This window comes from Mobula birostris, chromosome 3 (assembly GCF_030028105.1).
Source record: "Mobula birostris isolate sMobBir1 chromosome 3, sMobBir1.hap1, whole genome shotgun sequence".
In the NCBI taxonomy this organism is placed as follows: Eukaryota; Metazoa; Chordata; class Chondrichthyes; order Myliobatiformes; family Myliobatidae; genus Mobula; species Mobula birostris.
In genome coordinates, this window is record NC_092372.1 from 168,642,980 (window position 1) to 168,661,448 (window position 18,469).

Here is an 18,469-nt window from a genome sequence, read left to right on the forward strand (position 1 = left end):
TTTAGACCAAACATCAGACTGGGGAAGAAAAGTGATCTTAGTGACTTTGACCACAGAATGATGTTGGTGCTAGATGAGGTGGTTTGAGTATCTTAGAAATTGCTGATCATCTGGGATTTCCAGAGTTTCCAGAGAACGGTGTTTTAAGAAAAAACAAAAAAAAACTCAGTGAGTGGCAGTTCTGTGGGCGAAAACAATTTTGTTAACGAGAGAGCCAAAGGAGCATGGCCAGACTGGTTCAAGCTGACAGGAAGGTACAGTAACTCAAATAACCATGTATTATAACAATGGTATGCAGAATGGCTGACATGTCAAACCTTGACGTGGATGGACCACAGCAGTAAAAGACTACAAATGTACACTCAGTGGCCACTTTATACTTAATAAAGCGACCATTGAGGATAATCACATAGGTAATGAAGAAGGCATTCAACACCTTGCCTTCATAGGCTAAGGAAGAGTATAATAATTGGGATGCCATTGTTGCAGCATTGGTCTGGCAGCATTTGGAGTAGTGCGTACAGTTCTGCACACCATAACATAGAAAAGATGTGGCGGCATTAGAAAAGTGCAGAAGAGATTCTCCAGGATATTTCTTCGAAAGGAGAGCTTTACTTATAAGGATATATTGGAAAGGCTGTTATTATTCTCATTGGAACACAGGAGGCCGAGGGATCACCTTATGTAGGCTTATAAAATTATACGAGGCATGGATAACGTTAATAGTCAGTGACTTTTTCCAAGGGTGGGAGAATCTAAAATTCAAGGGCATAGATTTAGGGTGATAATATAAAGGAGATCTGAGGGGCAAGTGTTTCACACATAGGGTGGAAATTATATGGAATGAGCTGCCAGAGAAAGTGATATATATAGGCAGATGCAATTACAGTACAATACCTACAAGGTATTTGAGCAGGTGTTTGAATAAGAATGGAATAGAAGGGATATTAGCCTCTAGACGCATCAAGCTCAACATGGATGGGTTTTTTCCGAAGGGCCTGTTTTTGTACTGTCCCTAGTAATAATTTATCTATAAGGTAATAATTCTATGTTTACGTTAAATCAAAATGTACTGAACAAAATGTGGCAAGCAAGAATTCTGTCCTTCGGTTTATATTTTGTAGTCAGAAGCAAAGCAATGACACTCTCTACTGACTTCAAAATCGGTTGTCCCGTGAGTACCATACACACAAAGATTTAGCAAGCTCTGTGGCATCATTTTCCCTAAATCTAATATGACTTTTCATTTGGTGCTTTTTTACAGAGGATGCTTGAAATGTGCTAATCAGCTAATCAGGTTGTAGAAGTATTCTGGATTTGAAATGAAGAAGTAAAAGTATAGATCATAACTCCCCTTTTAATCATTTTACAAAGAATGAAAGAAAGTTTGAATCAGATTAAGATGGAGGCTGAAATAATATTAACTTTAATATGCTAATTTTACATTTTCAAAATCTATATAATTTTCAAGAAATGGAGGAATGAAACTAAACCCTTATAAATTAGCTTTCTATTACTAGAGAGACTGTTTAGAAGTAATTGAAAATTGCTCAGAGTTCAGTTTCACCACATCCAACTAGGCTTAACATTTTAAGCAGTCTTTACAGAGAGAGTATTGTGCAAAAATGATAAAAGTTCACATCAAATTATTAACTTGATGTGAAATGTGTCTGTAAAGATTGCAAACAGTACATCCTCTGGAGGAGCAAGAAACAACTGGCACTTACTTCTAGATTTCCATTTAATTGCTCTTGTAGTCCCCTACAGTTCTACAGTTCTGATTCACAACTGAAAATACCTGACCATTTTTTTCCAGAAAATATTAGTTTTCTAACTTTCCCTTTAATATAGTTCTAAGTTTTTTTTTTGCATCCTTGTCCTATCCTGTCAGAAAAATAGTACATCTTTAAATATATTACTTCATAAAAAATAATTTTCTTCTGCCAGGTTAATTATTACTGAACAAAGTACAATGTCCAACATCTGAATAAAAAAACACAAATCCACACTTCTGCCTGTGACACTATCAATTAAGATGAGGCATCCTTAAGTAAAAAGGTTTAAAAACACAGAAGTTACAGACCAAGCCTTTTGACCCATAATGTTGTATTCAACTAATTAAATCAATGACTTCTAATTAATCTAATCCCTCTTCCCTGCACATTGACCATAAATCTCACTTCACTGCATATTCATGTTCCTATCTAAGAGTCCCTGAAACGGTCCTATGCTATCTGCCTTTACACCATCCCCAACAGCGCATTCCAGGCCCCCACTACTCTGTGTAATAAAAACTTGCCTTGCTCTTCTCCTTTGTACTTTCCCCATCTCAGGTTAATGGGCAGCCTTGTTTCTGTTCCTTAAATGCAAAACAAAGTTCCATAAACAGTAATGTGATAAATAATTTGTTAATCAAAACACCAGGAGAACTTGCCCACTTCTTCTAAAAATGTCAAGGTATATTTATAGACATCAGCGAAGGCGGCTGGGATCTCAGTTCAAACTGTTAGTACAGTTCAGCAATGCATTGAAGTATCAGCCAAAAACATCCGTAATGGATCTACAACTCAATCCAATAGTTGTGAGGCAACACTGCTACCACTGAGCCAAGGCTGTCATACTGAAATCACAGAACAGGCTGAACACCAAATTAATGGCCATCTAGAAACATAAAATACCACGGAGGAAGTTTTAAGACAAAATTGCTGAAAATTACTTATAGTTCTCATGTTAATAAGGCCTGTACAGCTTAAAATATGCACTTAAAGTTCTGCTCAGAAATACATGATTTGCTGAAAATTATACATGAGAAAATATTTTCACTCTTGACAAATAACTGATGACAGTAGGTAATAATCTTCAGTGAACAGACCACAAAGCACAGGCTATTAACCATTCAAAATGGGTGAAAACATCTCCCATTTGAAAAATAAATTTAGCTCATGGGTATAATAAAACAAATATTGACTGCCGTTCTGAGGCTATAATTGATGAGTTATTACTCCTCTGGTTACAGATCTGCCCTCAAATGTACAATAATTCAGAAATTTTTCTTTCTTTTATAGGCCAGCAAATGACCATTGTAAAACAAGCAAACCATAGTGATGATACCACAGCAATATCCTTGTTTTTTCTCTCTCTAGTAAAACTGTTCGTAGTCAACTTTATCCCTCTTCACTGTATGTACCACTAACATATGTAATGCATATGTTTATAAAACATACTCATATATATTGCCATCTATTGCTGAGATGCAAGTACAGTAACTTAAACATCATCTGCAATTGAAAATTTTGCATGTTAATTAATTTAAATTTATTTCCTTAATATTAAACATCTCCTTCAGATCACTTATTATTTAAAATTAGGTCTCTATATATGGAAATCTTAAAACTTAATGAACAATATAATTTTACACACATCTTCTTCATTAGGAACATGTACTTTAAAAATATGTTATTACCTTTGGATCTCTTAAAAAGAGTGCCTTCTGGATCAAAGAATGTATATCTTCTACAGAAGGATAATGGAGGAGCAATCCAAGGCATGTCTGATAGTTACTTGCAATTACTGAGGAAAATACAAAAAGTATAAGTATTTTATTTAAATTATTTATGTACATTAACTATACACTTACACAATTTATTCCAAGTTTCTGCTAACTATGGTAGACAGAGAAATTATGAAGTAAAAAGAGATTGAGTTAAAGTCCTTCGCCTAACTGATACGTTTGGGCATGAAAACATTTTTCATCAAACTCTTCAGAAAAATGACAAAATATGATGTACATGGTGCTATATTTGTAAAATATCTTTTCTTAAATATAATGGCACATTAAATGCTATGTAAAGATACATGGGTGTAATACAAAATCACAGAAAACAATCACTGGTTTTCCTCAGAATAGAGGCGTCCTTCAATATATTTTGTTTAAATGTTCTGTGAATTATCTGACAATATTTCAGCAGAGGCTGTTAATGTACTATATTAACAGCAGTTTGTTAAAAAGATAGGAATAAAAACATTCATGGCAATGCTCTGCATCTGGCTGCAGTTGCTTACTTTTTGTCATTGCAGACCTTGATATTTAAAAAATATGAGCTAAAAAAGTGATTGAAACAAATAATTATATTCTACTGTGAGAACCACTTCATCATCTTCACTTCCTTTCTGATCCGACAGCTTGTAATTTCATACATCTGGTTTCATTTGTGAAGCACTCGCTTATCGTGCTCACTCTTCCATAATACTTTTGTTCTCTTGTGACCATTTACTGTACTTTTTGTGAAAGTCATTAAAGCCAAAAACACATGGTACATTAATAATGTAAGTTAGTGCTTTCTGAGTGCTAAACTACATAGTACGGCATCTTTACAAAACTTAGATGATTATAGTTTACTTATGATCTTGACATTTTAAAGCAATATTAATAAAACAGCAAATGAATCAGTCAGAATCATGTTTTGATATTTAATCTGCCAAACATCTGTAGTATGTGTAAATATAAATATTACCTAAGGTAATATAATTAAAACCATAAGATATCAATCTTTATTAAAGTCTGCTTTTAATCTTATTCCCTAAGAATATATACACAATAGACAAAAGATATACTATATTTATAACAAGACATGAAGAAGAGTGAGTTATTTGTATCAGGTTGGAATGATTAGTCACAAGGTGGCAGTCTTCCACATAACAATGTATGTGTTTATAATCTAATTTTTCAAGTGATTTAAATTTTGACTACGTACCATCAACTTTCTTAAATTCATTGATATTAATATGCTCTTAAATTTATTTTTCATTCTTACGTTGTTTTTTTCCATAACCATAATCATGCACTGGAAATAGGTGGGTCAATGTCAGCTTGGATACAACAAAATTGGCTTAATGACAAAAAAAGGCAAGTCATGATAAATGGTTCTTTTTCAGAATGCAGGACAGTTGACAGCGGTGTTTCCCAAGGGTTAATGTTAAGACCATTTGTTTCAGATTTATATGAATTACTTGGATATTGGAATATTGAGTAAAATTGCTAAATTTGCCTACAATGCCAATCCTAACTGTGTGGCAATCAGTGCAGATACCAACTGAAACAAGATATAAGTAAGCTAGCTGAATAAACTGAATGTACTGCAAAGAAATGTGAAACTATGCTAAATGGTGTGAAAGAAGCAATATAGATTTATGGGACAGTGTTAAAGGATGTGGAGGGACAGCGAGCCTTGTGGGGTGCACATACATATATGTGAAGGTGCGTACAGAGAAGGGGGCAGAACATATTGAGAGCAAGCAAAACATATGGGATCTTAAGCTTCATAAATGGAGGTAATGATTGGAAAAACAGACAAATTATGCTTTATAAAGCTCCAGTTAGGCTATAACCAGACTCAGTAACTATATTCAGTTTTGGTCTCCACACTTAGGAAGGATGTGAACTTATTTGAGCATGTAGAATAGATTTAACCTAATGGACCCAAGGAAGAGGGATGTCTGTTACAGGCTGGAAATGCTGGGGTTGTTTCCTTTTGCTCAAAGAGCAATTGTGGAAAGATTTGATGGAGATGTACCATATAAGGTCAGGCAAACAAAAAAAAAGCTGGTCCCATCAACTACTGGTAGTAGGATCAGGTGAAGACACAACATTAATGCTTTGGGTAAAAGATCCTTCAGAATATGAGGACCATCAATGATTTCAAATGCAAACTGGAAATGTGGTTGTAGGTAATAAACTAACAGGCTAAAGGGATAGAATGAGGGGAAGTGATTGACTGGATTTCTGTACCAAGAGTCTGCATGCAATATGGGTTAAAGGACTTTTTCTGACCAAGTTTCAAGACTGTTTAATGTCAATTCCAGTACACAAGTGTAAAGTTTAACAAAATAATTGTTCCTCTGGATCCAATGCAGCACAAAACAAAACATCATAAGATAAAGAACACAATAATTTAAAAAAACACAATAAATATAAATACATAAAATAGCTTATTTGCATAGATTGATTGAATGTCCATAAAGTGACGCTAGGCACAGCAGTATCTGACAATCAGGTGACTGACAGGAAAAGATAACGTAGTGGTGGTGGAGGGCTGGGCTAGTGGGTGGAGATGTCAATCAGCTTTACTGCTTGGAGAGAGTAATTGTTTTTGAGTCTAGTGGTACTGGCATGGATGCTACGTAAACTCCTCTCTGATAGGAGTGGGACAAACAGTCCATGAGCAGGGTGGCTGGGATCCTTCATTATGTTGCTGCCCTTTTTCCAGCACCCTTCTGAATATATGACCTTGATGCAGGTAGGCTGGTGCTAGCTGTGCAGCCTTCCTGTCTGCCGCTGTGCAGTTTCTGTACAATGCAATGATGCAGCATCTTAGGATGCTCTTTACTGCTCGTCTGTAGGAGGATGTGAGTATTGACATACACAGTCCAGCTCTCTTCAGCCTTCTCAGAAAGTAATGGCATTAGTGAGCTTTTTTAAATTGTGTAGAATGTGTTCTGAGACCATAAAGTATGTACGAAATGTGCACTCCCAGGAGTCTAAAGGTGCTTTCAGTTTTCACTACTGCGCCACTAATGTAAAGATAACCATAAGGACTCTATGAAGTTATATACAATGCTTCCCAATCCTGAAACTTGGAATGAGAAGCTCTTTTGTACACACCTCTCCAACAATGGCAAAAATGAGACCAATGCTGTAATATGAAAGCTGTTACACATCAATTAAGCTACTTTATTTAACAATGCATTGAACATTCAGGTTTGCAGGATCACACTCACTTACAGTAATCAGCAGACCTTAGCTATGTATAATAATTCAAAATAAAGAAAATGCTAGTATACAGCAGTGTTATCTGAACTATGCTAAATAATTGTCAATAATCTCCCAGAATCCTAAGTTCCTACACTTCTGTCTGAATGAAAAAATTCTCATCTCAGTCTGACTCATCAGCCAGGGGAAATACCCTATCACAAACTGAAGCTTGTATGTTTTCATGAGAAAGCCTCTCTTTCTTCTTAACCTGAGAGTTGAGTTGACCATTTCTCTTCTCATAAGGCAGTCCTGCCATCCCAGAGATCAGTCAGGTAAATCTTTTGTTTCACCACATGCTTTCCCAGGCAAGAAAAACAAAATTGTCCATAGGTTTTATTGGTTGCACTTCAACCATGTATAACTGCAGCACGACATCTTTTACCTTGCAAAGACAGCCAGTCTTCCATTTGATTTCTTAATTGCTTGCAACATTTCTGCATTTCTTTTGGGTGCTCAATGTTACCCAGGTCTCTTATATAGACCAAAACTATGCACTGGACTCCAGACTCCAGTTAAGGCCCTGTAAATTGCAACAACACCTCCCTATTTCTAAAGTCTAAACCTCTTGCAATAAAAGTCCATTGTGCCATTTGCTGCCCCTGTTGCTTTGGTTGTGTTTTCTGAATAAGGATGCCTAAAGAGAGTCACCCAGTTATAGAGCATGCAAACAGGCCCATTAAGATAACTCATTCACATGACCAAGTTGCCTATCTGAACTTGTCCCATTTTCCTGCATCTATATAATATTCCTACCCAACTACCTGTCTGTCTAAATGGCCTTGAGACTTTGCAATTGTACCTGCGTCTACCATTTCTCTGGCAGCTTATTCCACACTCTCACCACCCTTTGTGTGAAAACCTGTTCTTCAAGACCCCTTTAAATTGTTCCCCTCTCACCTTAAGTCTTTGCCCTCTCTACTACCCTAGAAAAAAAGACTGTGACCATTCACCTTATGTATGCCCCTCATGAATTTAAATACCTCTTTTGGTAACTCTCAGCCTCCTACACTTGCGGGGGGAAAAAAGCTCCAAACTATCCAGCATTCCCCTAAAACTCAAGACATCCAGTCTAAATAACACCCAAGTGAATATTTTCTGCACCCTTCCCACAAGCTTAAGGGTTCTATAGGTAGGCCACTAGAATGCACATCATATTCCATTTGTAGGATCACCATGAGTGATGAAGGCAAGTTTGCCAATATCTTCACCACCATATTTCCATGTCTGTTACCTGCACTTTCAGGGAACTCAGTATATGTATCCTGAGGTCCTTCTGTTCTACAACATTCTTTAGGGGCCTGATGCCTGCCAAACTTAACTTCCCAAAAGGCAACACTTCATACTTGAAGAAAATGTATGAAAATAAATCTCATACGTTCATTTTCTGCAAGAAAACTGAATCTTAGGGAAGTATATGGTAACATATACGCACTTTGATAATAAATTTACTTTGGACCCTGAACTTTGAGTAGATCCAGTATCAACCTCTGTTGCACACCATGGTCATAAACCTCCAATCTGAAAAACAATCATCTGATTCCAGCAGCATGTCAATTATGTATTAATTGGCTTACTCACCCTGGATCCCATCTGATCCAACTACCGGACCAGCCTACCATGCAGGACTTTATCAAAGACTTTTCTGTAGGCCATGGAAACAAAATCCAATAACCTTCCTTTGTCAATCGTCTTGGTGACTGCTTCAAAAAGCTCAATTCAAACTTGAGTGACACAATTTCCCATGCACAAAACTATACTGATTATTCCTAATAAATCTGCCTTTCCAAGTACAGGCAGATCTCATTACCCCAGTAAATTTCCCATCGCTGATGAGAGACTCACTGTAGTTACCTGGCTTGTTCTTGCAACTCTTCATAAAGAAAAACACATTAGTCACTCTCCAGTCTTCCAGTACCTCATTCATGGCTAACTATGAAATAAATCTGAGGTATCACCAAAAGGCCTAGATAAAGTAGACATGCAGAGGACATTTCCAAAGGTGGCAGAGCCTAGGACTAGAAAGTGCAGCTTCAGAACAGAAGGACACTCCCTTAAAATAGAGATGAAAAAGAATTTCTTTAGCCAGAGGGTGGTGAATCTGTGGAATTCATTGCCAAGGACAGCTGTGGAGGGTAAATTTAAGATGGAAGTTCATAGGCTTTTGATGAGTAAGGGTGTCAAAGGTTACAGGGAGGTCAAATCAGGAGAATGGGGTTGAGAGGAAAATAAATTAGGCATGATCAAATACCAGCCACACTTCTTGTTCTTTTTTGATATACTTTCTAAATATTGAATATCTCTGAAAATTCAGCCTTCAGCATTGGTCATTACATTCATGTCTCTGGAATGACAATTATACTTATCCAATTCCAACAATGAGATAACACAAAGTACTTCTTAAAATAGTTCACAATTCTTATCATAACATCAGTGCCATGTGGAAGTATTATTGGTATGCATATACTTACAGACATCCCTTATGTATAACATCATTGCTAGAAAAATATAATCAACTAAATCCAGGGTGATACTGTCAGCAAATAATGTATCCCAGATCACCAAGAGATCCTGAAGAGGAAATTCTCGTCCGAACAAGAGTCTGACCCATCGTCTGTAAAAAGGAAACAACATTCAATGTTACTAAAGCTATTAATCTATGCAGATCATGCAGAGGTGCTTAATCTGTGGAAAGAATGAAGCAAAGACAATTTTTAAATGAAAGTTATGAATGCATGTAGTATTTTTTGAGATATTCATCATGAAACTTCTAACTGTGCTGAAGGCACATGCCCTCATGTAATCATAATATATAATTAATTCTCTAAACTACGGTCCTTCGCTAACTCTTATCCGCATCTGTTCTAGTATTAAACAAAGTGTCTGAATCTATTAATTGACAAAATGTAATTGTAACGACAAGATAATTTAAAAGACTGACAAAACTATTCATGCAAATCATTTTCAAAAGTATCTTGAACTAGACTTGAGATGATTTGTGTGTTTGAATTTAAAAGTTTATAACATTATAACAGCAATTCATCTTTCATTTCTAAAGTGTTTTACTTTATGTTCAGATATTTGCTAATCACTTTATATTAATTAGTTCATAAACTATCCAGAAATTACATGAAGAAAATCAAATAGTGAAGAACTTTGGAAACTATTTCGAAACCAATCATGCTGCACTTCCTGTGACTCACAAATCAAATCACTTGTACTATTTCACAAGTTTTTTTTTCTCAAGTAATCCATCTAATTTGTCAGAATTTGGCCAATTCTAATTGTTTCCACAAACTGGTTATTCAATTAAACAAAGATTGCCAGAAATCTGAAATGAAAACAGAAAATTCTGAGAATATTCTACAGGTCGAACAGCATCTGTGAAAAGAGAACTAGGATTTAAAGTTTCACACTGAAAACCCTTTATCAGACCTGGGAAAAAGAGAGAGAAAATTGGTTTGAAGTTGCAAGGTACGAAATGTTCAGGACAAAGGGAGCATCAAAGCAAGTGTGAGGTTAGGGTTGTAAAGGTCCTGCAGTATATAGGTTCACAATGTGACGATATAAACACAGATGTGTTAAATGTTGTGACACATAGGACTTCAGGATATGCCCAGCAAATTAGGCTGCACTATTAAAGAGAGAAAATAAATGAACTAATTATCACTGATTGATGACTTATAGCATGACTGGTCATTTTGATACAGATACAGAAAGTGAAGTGCAATGATGTGGAATTGAGTCCAGAGGACTGCAATAGTGTCTACTGGAAAGAATGAAGTTTAGTAACTCAGAAGACCTCAAAGGTGGGAGGGGGTAGTCTAAGACTAGTGGGTGTAGATTTAAGGTGAGAGAGAGAACGTTTAGAGATCATAGGGGAAGTTTTGCATACAGAGAGCAGTTGACACCTTGAGCATGCCGGGAAGTGGGTGGCCAATGAGGGATCCCACTTTTTCTGGTGGATGGACCGTAGGTTAGGCATTCCTGACTTGGCTTATTTTAAATGCCACTAATATTGATTAAAATGACAAGTGTTTATAAGTGGTTTATTTTTATTTACTGTTATGTTTTAAATTAATTTTAGCAGTAAATTAACTTTAAAAATGTTTAAAATTAATTAAATCACTTAGAGCTATTTTTAAATGTTTTTTAAATGATCAGTAATTCAAGATATAATACAAGGCTAGATACTGTTTATAACACACTTTACCTTGTAGTTTGGCCATTTTAAAGGTCCTTGAGAGGATGGCTAACTTGTAAGGGGTGGGTGTGGGAATGAACATGGGCAGCAGTCAAGATTTTAATATATTTTCCTGTTGAGACAAACAAGGTACCTTGTTTAAATATAGCCAAGAGCAGAATAGTTCCTCTCAGAGTGCAGCTTTTTGTTTTCAACTGTACATAAGTTCCTTGCCCAAAGAGCATTGTTCATTTTAGTAAAGCAACAGTGAATGCAAATGCTTGTTGTTATTTTGACAGTAAATTAAGAGTCACTTTTTTGTCACTGATGCCATTAAATAAACAGAGGGTTGGATCATTTAGGTATTTAACTATAACTTGTAAGGTAATTCTGCATTTAGGCATCCCATACTGGAAATTAGAAATGCAAGAGTGAAAAGCTCAGTGTTTAAAGATTGTTTTTACTTTGTTTCTAAAAATTACATTATCTTTCTAAGCATTGATAGTATTTTTAATTAAAATATGTCATAGTTATTAACTTGTCCTGCTGAGTTTCTTGTTTTCTTTCATACAATGAAATTTACCAGGAATTTGAGATTGAAACTAATTAGTGTGAAGGTCAGGAGAAGTATGCTGGAATCATTAGTTTTGTTCTTTGCTTACAAACTTCTGCTATGGCTCATCATGAAAAAAATCTGAGAGTACTGCTTGAAACACATCAGGGCCAATAATTTACCAGTGAGGGAATGTAAAACATACCATTATCTGATGTACCATGTTAAAAATAAACATATGCATTTCCTGTCTATTCATCACACTTGATATTTTCCATATGCTCACAGTTGTTATAATTATTCAATAGAAACAAATTTAAACAGTGAATAGGAACTCCAATTGGAAAATGGCATTCAAGAATGAAAACCAGCAATAGGTTGTCAACAGCTGCCATTTAAACAAATTGCATCAAAAATCTATACTTTAAGAATCTTCTTGCCCATTGTTATGGCCTGTCACATGCTGCAAAGGGCAACAGTAGTTAAAAATAGAAGACTATAAGGAATTTTCCTTTAGAATGTATACATCTTAAATAGTAATTATTGTTGGGTGATGTTACAATGCCCACAAAATTCTCAACATGGATAACACCCTTTGCAAACACAGGTGGTTTGGTGGCCCTCTTAAATTGGCTATTGAAATTCCATTTATTTAATAAAACCAGAGACAAAAAAAAGACTCTTAATTTACTGCCAATCTAAGCATAACAACTCAAAGCCTTAGCCTATCGGAAAAACTAAAAGGTTCTGCTTCAAATAATTCTAAAACAATCTAAAACATGAACTTTGGAACTTTTAAGGTAGACTAATTTAGGGAGTCTACCTTAACATAAGGATAACTAGTTAAGGAGAGGAAAATGGTTGGCAACAAATGGAGTTAAGCTGCTGTCACTTTCATTGGACAATTACGTTTCAAGTAAGCTACTGTTGTGGAACATGCCAAATTTCCATATCATAATGGATGGAATACCACCCAAGGGATAATCCAGGAAATTGGCAGCAATCAATGCAAAAGATAGGGGTATTGTTACTGAGTTGAAACATCCTCAAAGTAGGAAGAAAGTAATTTAAATTGTAAGCATTATGTGCATGTGTGAAAGTGATACTAACCAATCAAAAGTGAAAATGTTGGTAGAACAGCAAACACCTTAAAAAGTGATGAAATTAGATACTGTGCTAGAAACAGGAGACATAAACTGAGGAAATTGTTGAACAAAGGTGACACATCCAGTTGCAATCATCACTATATTTTAAAATAACTGTTTTTACCCTCACATTTTATTCATTACTGAATGAGATTTCTAGTTTGTTAACATAACAATTGTCCTGGCAACGGACAAATTTAGAATTTATTTAAGTTGCTCAGGGAATTTGTTCAATTGTCTGAGTAGTTGTTGAAGCTATCATCTAAACCTTTCTTTGCCCTCAAGACAGATTGGGGAGAAATATTAGTATATATTATTTGAAATTAAAAGTTTCCTTTAAGAACATTATGTTTGTTATTAAAAACAATTGCAAGTAATATCATGGGAAATCCTCTAGTTGCAGAGTATGTTATAAATATAATACAGTTTAATCTGAAGCAGTTGCAAAATGGGAAAGAAGTTCTTTACTGCAGTGTATTTTTCAGCGGAAGCTGAAACTAATAATAATTTCCAACTTTTTTAAATAATGTAAGTCTATTTCATAGCTTTTAGACATTTTTCTATAAGACACTTATAAACAAATGCAAAGATTTTGATCACAGTCAATAGGCAGGAATGGATATTCAACAGAATGTCATCAGAGACCTTGCTATACCCTGCTGTCTGACCCTGGAATTATGAGGACTGAATCCACACACCCATATCAGGAGCAATCAGGGGTAGAGTTTGGCCAGCAGAATGAAGCAAGTGTGACTAATAAACTAGTAGCGTTAATAAACTAGTAGAAATTGTATGGAATTGGCAAGAAAACACTGATGCAGGTTAGTACCAAGTTATACATTCTGGTAGGACATAATCCTCAAGTTACAAATTCAGTGATATCTAAATATGTTAATAAGAAGAGCAAACAAATCATTGGTTTATTTATGGTGGGTTAGAAATTAAACTGTACTGAACTCAGTAAACTTGCACTGAACCTCTTTTAGACCACACAAGCAGTACTGTAAATAGATATATTTTCCATATCATATGAATAGGTTTGAAGTAGATGCAAAAGAAATATATTAAAATGATGCCAGCTATCTCTAGGGGGCTATCTCTATCATGGAAAATTAAGTAGATTTATTTATAAAATCGTCTGTGAGGGAAACTTGCTGGAGGTACAGTACATACAAAGTACTTAAGGTTATGGAAGGTTTTGATACTGTAAAAATGGTATTCTAGAAACTAGATTGGAAAGGATTCTTTTGGCTTAAGTTGCATTGAGAAAATAAAAGGATTTAACTGCAAGCTTTGAAGTGCTTATTGCATTCCGGCAGCATTGACAGAGAGTACACCAGTGTGAAATACTGCAACCACGGCCCTAACGATTGGCATGGCAGCATCTCTATCACAACTCTCTCTTCACTGCAAGAGAACCCAATTACTCAGCTCTGTGGCATGTATCCGTCCTCATCCTGAGGTCCTCTTTCCCAATTTACTTCCAATCCCCTCCATCTTTCTTATGCCCCCACAGCCCCAATTTAAAAAAATCTTCTTGGTAGCTACATGAGATGACACTTCCTAATATGTAAATAACTATATCTAGAGATTGATCAGCATAAGGAACGTGCTGCCAAAAGGACAAGATAAGCTGAGTAGTTTAGCTCAATAAGAAAGAAATAAATAAAAACATTCATTCAAGGGGTTAGATGAAATTTAGTGACTGCAGATATGTAGACATTTTTGTTTCTTCCTAACCGGCAAAAGCACACACCATTTTCTGCAGCGCCTTGCCTGAGTAAAACAAATAACATTGTCTGTGCTGCATCCCATAGTTTAATTCTGTTCTATACTGCTCAGTCCTCATCTTCTTTCGCTCTCTGGCATACTTTTCTCTGTATGGTATCTGATGCTCCAGGCTTTTCCTTTATGATATGTCCTGGTATTTCAAATCTGTGTGGTTTCCATATTTTGCTTTTTCTGATACAGTTAATTTTAAGCTTGTTATGCATTAAACATGAATGTAGATAAAAAGGTGGGAATGGGAAAAACAAATAAATCTGTGCTTAAGGGACTGTGAGAAAAAAAATAGAGTGCACGAATGCTTTGCATTAATAACTCTTGACGGCCTATGCCAACTTTGGGGTGATGGGCCTGTTCACACTCTATTTTGTGGTATAAATATGATCACTCATTTTCTAAAAGCACAATCAAATTAATCATCAATACTTCTCAGTAGCAAAAGGAACAGATTTAAGCCAAACGTTAATTGCATTAAGTGACAAGATTTATGTATTTTACCATCAATTTGCTTACTGAAAGATTTTATTTAGAGATACAGCATGGTAACAGGCCCTTACGGTGCAGCGAGCCCATGCCATTCCGCCCAATTACACAAGTCATCAATTAATCTACTAACCCATATGTGTTTGGAATGTAGGTGGAAAGTGGAGCACCCGAGGAAACCCAGGTTATACATACACGCATACACATATATTTATATCTTCCTGTTGAGTACCAGTAACCAGGACCAAATCCTGCTTATTTTGAAAATTCACAGAACAGTAATAATGAAAATTCTGAAATGGTAAGCAGTGTATTTCTTTGGATCACTCTGTGTGCCACAGAGCCCTTGCTGACATCAGAGGCTTCAGAGACAGAAAGGTAATTCACTAATTAACTATAGCTTTTGTTGGGAACCACAACATTTAACTGTGCAGAAGAAAGTGCAAATGTTGTTCTTTCAAGTCCCTGCTAACAAAGTATGCTGTGAAGGCTGGCTATGCCTAGGTTCTTTCTAATTATTCCAATTATCATGGCACACTATGAAAACTTGATTAATAACACTGAAGATATTGTTGTGGCAATTAGCCATATGGTTATGGGACTTTATTCTGTCACGATTTGGCCATTAGCATCTACTTATGTTTGTCAGATGTACTGCATCCGTGACAAGTTGAAGTTCTGCTCACCTTGTACATCCCATGTGTGCAGAACTAGAGAACACTTTATTCCTAGGAGCTCCTCGCCTGAGTAAATTTTTCATGTAGCATCCGGTCTTACTGGGGACAAATGTCAAATGAGGTCTATGAGGCCCCATCAAACCAAGTGTTATTCACAAGGTAGCTTAATAAATTGCCTGTCAGAATCAAACCATGCTCAAAGAAAGAATTTGACCAGCACAATCATTGTCATTAACTTATATTTTTTCAGCATTTCACCATTTACACTGTATTCTCATGGGCTAAACTTGTTCTAATACTCCAGCTGGCACTAAATAAAAAGGCAGACAATATTGTCTAGAACAGAATTTTTCCTTTAAACCTAAAAAATGCAGCATAAATATTGTTCTGCTTACGTACTTTCAGTATTAAAGGAACAAATAAACGGCCTTCTTAACCTATGCTACTCTATCCTTCCAAACCAACTTTCTATCAAAGTAAACAGTTACTCTTCCAAACAATTTGAAGAAAATCCTCAGTTACTTTGAGGTGGAAAAATTCATTTTCTGTCTGCGCCTGTGTTTATGCAGTATCTTGACCATCTCTTTGTTTCCTTACAGATACTGTCTGACCCAGAGTTCCTCCAGCAGTTTGCTTTTTGCTTCAGATTTCAGTATCTGCAATCTCTTGTGTCATTTTACAGACTTCATGCACTATGACTTAGTCTCTGTCAGAATGTAGAACACCTAGGAAAAGTTGCAATAACTCATAAATACACCTGAAAGTATATGCTTGGAAATCTACTACTCTTTAACAACTGAGAGAACTTATGTTTATCACAAAGCAACATTAAAGTTCACATTCATAGCCTGTTGGATGAATAGATAAATATACTATGTAGAAGTTATGATGAGTAAGTTCTGAAGTTTTTCACATTTGAAGGATAGCTCACAAGAAAGTTGGTGATGATTCACATTAGCTATGAAAAATATTTGATCACCAAATACTTGGAAGTGCTCTCATCTGGATGTCACAAGTCAAAGTTGGTGTCATCTATTACTCTATGTTCTGGCACCCATCCCATTAAATAACACATAATTGTAAAAGAATCCATGCCTAAAACTATACACTTACACAAATACTTTCACATGAAGGAATAAATAATCTAGAAATATTTTAAGGTGTCTATACTTGCTAATTATCTGGTAAGTAATCATCTGACCAATGCCTCATAAAGCCTCGGCATTACATCCCTGCTTTTATATTCAAGTCCTCTTGAAATGAATGCTAATATTGCATTTGACTTCTTTACTACCAACTCAACCTGCAAACTAACCATTACAGAACCCTGCACAACTCCCAAGCCTCTTTGAACCACTGATTTTTTAATTTTCCCCCCGTTCAATGAATTTCTTCTTAAATCCCTACTTTTCTTTCCACTCTTAAGCTATTTCCTAAAATCCTGTTTCTTTGATGAAAATTTTGGGAATTGGGAATCTAAAGAGTTTCATGGGAATGCAAGAATTGGGGCTTGATGACTTTGTGAGCTAGATGCTGGATTATGTGAAACAGTGGTTATTGGAGTTTTACTGTTAGTTAGTTAAACCTTTGTATTTACTTGGAAGGTAACAGAAGTACAAAAAAGTGGAGACTCAAGGGCTTCTGCAGATGCTGGAAATCGTGAGCAACACAAAAAATGCTCAGCAGGTTATGCAGCATCTATGGAGGAAAACAATGAAGAGTCTTGGCCTGAAACATCAACTGTTCAACTTCCTTCATGGATGCTGCCTGTTCTGCTGAATTCCTCTAGTATTTTGTGTGTGTTTCCCAAAAAAAAAGTGGTTGGGGAAAATGAAGCAGCAAGGAAATCAGAAAAAAAAAAACACAAGAGAGCTAAAAATGAAAAAACACAAAGGCAGGAGGCCACAAGTACAGGAATCTGCATTTACAACTTGTGGTTTGAACACAGCAGCACAATAGCCAGGGAAAAGGAAAGTAAAACATTAAGAGGGAGAAAGATAGATGTTTCTTGTGTAACTGAAAGCAAAGGAAACCACAAGGTCATTCATCAACCGTAATTAAAGAATGCTGATGTTACTTCTTTAATTAAAAAAAAATTTTCAAAGCAATACACAGAAGCATAATCAAAAATACTGATCCTTGATTGGAGGAGAAGATATTAGAAGGACAGATTAAAGTTCTGGAAAGTGAAGCATAGGGGCAAGAAGGTAATTTTAGGGAATAGCATGGTGTGCCCTCTTCATCAACATGTCATGGTCAACAACAGTGTGGCAAAGTTTGCAGTCAGGGGTCGGAAATGTCTGGTTGATTTAACAGAGAAATTCAAATGTCTCCCACCAATAAGAGGAGGCCAGCCTCGACTTAAATAATAAAATCATGATTATTTAACCAAATATTTGCTTATAAAACTAATGTCACATGTTGTAAGGTTGCACTGCTAACGTATTGGCTTCTCTGTAATGTTCCACTGCTGAGGTAATGTTTTTCTGTAGCAGCAATGTTAAGGTTATGACTACAGATAACGGGGCATGCTAGCCAATGAGCAGGATGTTGTTCCTTCTTGTGTGACTGCGAGCCGGAAGTTTGCGGTTCTTTTGCTGGAGAGAGATGAGGAGATAAGATGCGAATGGAGAGAGTTGGTAGACCACGGATGGAGCGGACTTGGAGCGAGGGTCTGAAGGTCAGTGAGGATCGGAGAAAGTTGATGGTGGATGAACGGCCTTATCAGTGAGCTCCAACATTTGCACATTAGACTGTTTCACGAGAATGGCCCCTTTTTCTTTTTTTGTTTTCTTTACTAACCAGATAGTCAAATTAAAAATTATAAAGCTCAAT

General features: G+C 36.0%; 1 protein-coding gene across 3 annotated transcripts in view; it reads right to left on the minus strand.

The window, feature by feature from the left end:
- Window positions 1-18,469, minus strand: part of tbc1d5 (TBC1 domain family, member 5) — a 482,783-nt gene that overhangs the window by 118,597 nt on the left and 345,717 nt on the right. For all 3 annotated transcript variants that reach the window (XM_072253653.1, XM_072253652.1, XM_072253654.1), the window contains 2 exons: window positions 9,280-9,422; window positions 3,464-3,570 (listed from right to left, as the gene is read on the minus strand). In XM_072253653.1, the coding sequence (XP_072109754.1) occupies window positions 3,464-3,570; window positions 9,280-9,422 (250 nt within the window). The remainder of the gene's footprint in view (window positions 1-3,463; window positions 3,571-9,279; window positions 9,423-18,469) is intronic.